At 46.6% G+C, this 5104-nt stretch overlaps 1 protein-coding gene across 2 annotated transcripts in view; it reads left to right on the forward strand.

Moving 5' to 3' along the window:
- Nucleotides 1-3578: 3578 nt before the first annotated feature.
- nol4la (nucleolar protein 4-like a) overlaps nucleotides 3579-5104 on the forward strand; it is a 47570-nt gene continuing 46044 nt past the window's right edge. The window contains exon 1 of one of the 2 annotated variants that reach the window (XR_534107.2): nucleotides 3579-4169. Coding sequence is in view for 1 of the 2 variants with exons in the window: in XM_008414399.2 (XP_008412621.1) it covers nucleotides 3828-4169 (342 nt within the window). In the remaining variant the exon portion in view is untranslated. The remainder of the gene's footprint in view (nucleotides 4170-5104) is intronic. The other variant, XM_008414399.2, reaches the window with a different exon arrangement.

A 5104-nucleotide genomic window follows, 5' to 3' on the forward strand; every position in this document is an offset into this window, starting at 1 on the left:
TACTCTGTAAGATTTTATGTCTTTACAGTGTTCTTGCATGTGAAGCAAGAAATCTTGAATATTTGGGTCTTAAAGCTACTCTTTTGAGATTAAAGCAGGTGCAGAAATGCATCTTGGGGAGTCTGTAGTTCAGCTTGCATGCAGGCCAGTCCTGAGTGAAGAGACAACATGGAACCAAATGATGAAATCAAATGAAATAGCATGGAAAGGCCTTCGTTCTTCACTCCGCTCTCTTCCGCGTGTAATCCGTCTGTCGGACAGACACAAAACCAAGTTGGAGCTCCGTGCTTCTTGCAGCTGACGCCGTGGAGAGCGACTGATCACCCAGTCGAGGTGGGGCTTCTTGGCCCAGCGCGCGGCCGTCTGAGTCAGGATGGAGCAATGAGGATGGGGCATCCCACTCACCCTCTGCACGGCCGGAGACACTGCTGCTCTGCTGTCATGGAAACAGCAGCAGTCACCACCACCAGCATGGGCCCATAATGCTCACAGACACACACACACACACATACGCGCACACACACAGGGAGCAAAATGAGATATTCTAAGTGTGCTGCTTCTTCCTCAAACATCTGCACACATTGAAGCAAAAGCAAAACACCTCAGCGGGCTGCTGAAGCCTTTAAGATGAGAGACAAACAGAAAATACATGACGCTGCTCGGCGTTCGTCTTTCTGACTGGGACACAAGCTCCACAGGTGATAATTCACCACTCAGACATGCTGGTTTTTAGTCATAAATCAGGGTGTAAACTCCTCGTGAGGAACAACACTGATTTATAACAACTGTCCCACACAGCGTCTTGCAGAAATATTTGAAATCTTACACATTTTATTGTTTATCAGGTAATTTATAGGGATTTAATGTGACAGACAAACACAAATGTGCAGAATTAAAGAGGGGATAGAAAATGAAAATGGTTTTCAAAACCGTATCCAATAAGAGTGAGACATGGTGGTGGCAGACTCATGCTAAGGGATGCTCAGTTTTAGGAGCAGGGAGTCTTAATCAGAGTTGATAGGAAGATAGTTGGGCAATAAAACCAGTTAGTTAAGATTTCAGACTCCAAACGTTCAGTCAGTTTTATACTGGAGTGATTTAAATAAAAAAATATAGTCATGTGCTTGAATGGCCCAGTCAAAGTCCAGAATTAACTTAAATTGAGAATCTTGCACAATTTAAAAACAGACATGCACAAACAGGGGCAGATCTACAAGGATTTGGGGCCCTGGGCTGGAGCCAGTTTTGGTGCCCATTCACCTGCAGAAAAATGTCCTGCTAATGCAAATTACATTACATTTGTAGTCATAAATATCAGCAGGTATGAACTGATGCATGGCAGGTTTAATATGGCTCCCAGTCAACAGCTCCATGTTGCTTCCATAGAAATATACTTTATCACTGTAAAATACTTGAATATTGTTTCTATTCCGAAAAATCTCAAAATATAAAAGGGGCAGTATGATGTAGCGCCATTTTATAGCACAATAAAATAACTATTTTCAGGTTTTATAAACATAACATATAACATAAAAGAAATGTGATTTTTCTGTTTGACGGCTTTTAATTGATCCTCTGTCTCTTTAAAATCCCCCTACTCTTTCTGACACTCTGCTCCAGAAATCATCTCAACATTTCTCCACTCAGCTGTTTACAGCCGTTCTTAGGAGCTTCAGACTGAGAAATAGTTCATCTGATGAGCTCAGCAGATGCACAAATCCACCAGGTGTTTGCTAATTGCTGCTGCCRCTAGTCTGAAGGAGCTGTGTGGAAAAGGCTGTCAGGGGAGATTAAAGGATTTCTAAAACATGCATGAAAGAATCAAGGCAAAACTCCAGGTATGTTTATGATACAACATAATGTAAAGCTTAAAAAAGTTGATTTTACATAATACTGCCCCTTTAAGATAATTCATCTGAAGTCGGCCTATGACTTTTACGTGAAGCACAAGGTTTGCAAAACATGCACGAAATAAAACAAAAAAGTCTTTGAGGTCCCCAAAATTGGGAGTCCTGGGATGGTGACCCAGGAAACCCTTTAAAGTCTGGCCCAGTTCATAAACGATCTCGTCCTGTCAGAGTTAATGCAAACCACCAAAGTAAATTTTGCACTTTACCTTCAACAGCAGGACTTTAATACTCAGGTCCGATTTTTTTGTGAAATCCTATTTTGTTTCGCATGGCTCTGGATTTCCAGATACATGAGATTTATATGTGATCTCCTGGCTGCAAACAACCTAAACGTGTCCCACATGTGCAGTAGAGGATGCAAGACCATCACAATCAGCAAGAGGGTTCAGTGTTTGGGGAAGTAACCCTGAATGCTAACAGTGGAGCTCATCTTGCGATTTTCAAGCTGTTGCCATTATTGTCCACATTTGGTTCTTGTTTTTATTCCTGCTTTGTGTGTCTGGATGCAGAAAAGTGACGCTTGTCGAGTATCAATGACGTGCAGGTCGGATGAATTTGACCTGGTCAGACAGACACAGGTCACACTGGAAAAGATACGTATCAGATTTAGAACCACATATCCAGGTGGGCTGGGTCGCATGTGTAAAGACTAGAGCTCACCTGTGTTTTTCAGATTGTCATGAAAAGACCAGATACAGGACAAAAAAAAAAAACAAACAAACTGGATTTGGGTCCGTTCAGGTCGCAGAGTGAACATAGACTGCACTGCACCCACCTGCGGCCGGGCCAGCAGAAAATGTCCCGGTGCTCCCGATGGCCGGTCCGCTGCTTATCTCCATGCGGTCTAACGGAGCTCGATTTGTTCTGGGAAGAAGAACTGGCAAAGATAATTCATCTCTGCGTGTGCAGGGCTGACATATAACCCAGCAGAAGGTGGCTAAATTAAAACTATGCATCATTATCAGARTTGGTCGATCACATAAAACCCTGTGAAAATACATTAAGTTGGAGGGTGTAATATTGTCAAAAATGTGTATAACTTTTACCGCGGTGTGAATGTTACCATGACTTCTGCCACACTTTAATAAATGAGTGTTTTTCACCGGATGATTTCTCCCACCTGCCCCTGTCTCGAAATCGGACATTTTCCTCCGCGCCTACATAACGCTGCCTTTTCCTGCAAATTAGCCAATAGTAGAGGTCTGCGTGTGCTTTCCTGCGTGTTAGCGGGGATCCGCCAGCAGCGCAGCGCAGATCCCATTCAAACAGGTGTGTGGAGCAGAGACGGTCCCAGGTGGCGCATGTTGGTCGGATACGTGGCTGCAGCCTGGAGCCCGCAGGAGCAACGGCGTGAGCATCTTCGGCGCTTTTCTGAGGGCTGAGCAAGCCGCATCCGAAAATAGTGTTGGCTGTTAGAAAGTAGGTCGATAGGAACTGAAAGCGACGGTTGTTTCCACGCTTTTGTCTCTGTTCTTTGTTGTTTAGCGAGAGGACTGTGGTCTCTTTTTTCTTCTTCTTCTTCACAGCCCACCCTTGTGTGTGGAGCCTTTTTACGCACAGGTGGGAGAAACCCGCTCTGCGTGTAGGACAGCCCCCCCCTAACCCCCCTCCTCTTCTCTCTCTGCTCCTCAGCGGATGATATGAGGAAGTGACATTTTTTTTTTTAACCGCTGCGGTTCGGGACAGCTCGGCTCCTCTGCAAACAGGTGTTCCGCTTCTCCGGGTCACTTTTCACCACGAAGCGTCCCAGAACCTGAAGGGAGGCTTCTGGGTTCGGGACAGCCGCGGGTTTTTGGGGGGGTGGGGGGTATAAAAAAGCCAGAAGAAGTCAGCTCTTTATTAGCCTGGGCTGCCTGGTCGGGCTCAGACAGAGAGAGAGAGAGAGAGAGAGAGGAAAGAGAGAGAGAGAGGGGAGCGATGGCAACGAAAAAGGCGTGCGTGGATGCGCCCAAGAGGAGCCGGAGTCCGGTCGTGCTGGAGGCTGAGATGTTCCGAGAATTTCAGGACTGGTGTCTCCGAACTTACGGGGACTCCGGCAAGACAAAGACCGTCACCCGGCGAAAATACAACAAAATCATGCAGACACTGTTGCAGAACGACGAGCCGGACGGGGTGTACGTGGACAACAGCCACATCAACGCCAAATTCAAATTTTGGGTGAAGTCCAAAGGCTTCCAGGTCGGAACCAATGTTCTGGGGGAGCACAACAAGAAGGGAGCGCCGGGGAAGCCCGTCCTTTACGTCCCGGTCAAGTCAACGGTAAACTGTATTTTTTTTTTTTCGTGTGCATGTTTGCGTTGCATGTGTGTGTGTGTGTGTGTGTGTGTGTGTGTGTGTGTGTCACGAACTGTCCCGCTGTAAGTAGTTGTCATGATGCGGGCTGCGCCCACGCACCCGATAAAGGGGAATAAAAACGACAACTTGTGAGGCTTTTGTGGTCCTGATGAATCGCCACTTTGTCCATATCCCAACCAGAACAGCCCAGCACACGCTCCACTCTCATCCCTTGCTGCCATAGCAACGCCGGTGCCTCCTGGCGATGGCAATTGCAAAAAAAAAAAAAAAGAAAAAGAAAAAAAAAAAGAAAAAGGTAGGCCATCATGAGCGCCAGCGAGGTTGAAGTCCTGTCAGCAGCAGGCTTCAGAGAGGGAGATAATTGATTATTTAATTATAAATGTTTATTTCTGCTGATGTCTCGTGCAGCCCGGTGTGGTGCGCGCGCACGTGGATGCAGCGGCATGTCGGTGGGTCTGCCAGGGTGCACTCCAAGTGTCTACACGGGCTGTAACGCCACTTTATGGACTGTGAACATTTCGCTTTAAACGTCTGGCTTTCATCCGGTGACGCGCTGTCCCGTCCAAACCCGCAGCTCGTGCTTTCTATTTTTATTTATCTGCTAAATAAAAAGCGACGTTGTGATCCAAAAACTGTCACGCATGAGACGTTTTTTTTTTTAGAGGATGTGATGCTGTGGAGAGCGCTGCGTTGTCACCCCGCTCCTCATTGTCCTGGGCAGGATGCGGCTCAGCTCGGCAACTCGTTGCTCTGGCAACACCTGTGTGCAACCCAGGACAGCCATGCCGCTGCCGCATTTTGTTATCTGGGCCACATTCCGACATCATGAAACGCGTCCCGTCATGTTTTTTATTAAATGTTTCTTGCGCGTAAATTGGTGACCATGTGAATGGAGAGCG

This window comes from Poecilia reticulata, linkage group LG7, assembly GCF_000633615.1.
Source record: "Poecilia reticulata strain Guanapo linkage group LG7, Guppy_female_1.0+MT, whole genome shotgun sequence".
Classification (NCBI taxonomy): domain Eukaryota; kingdom Metazoa; phylum Chordata; class Actinopteri; order Cyprinodontiformes; family Poeciliidae; genus Poecilia; species Poecilia reticulata.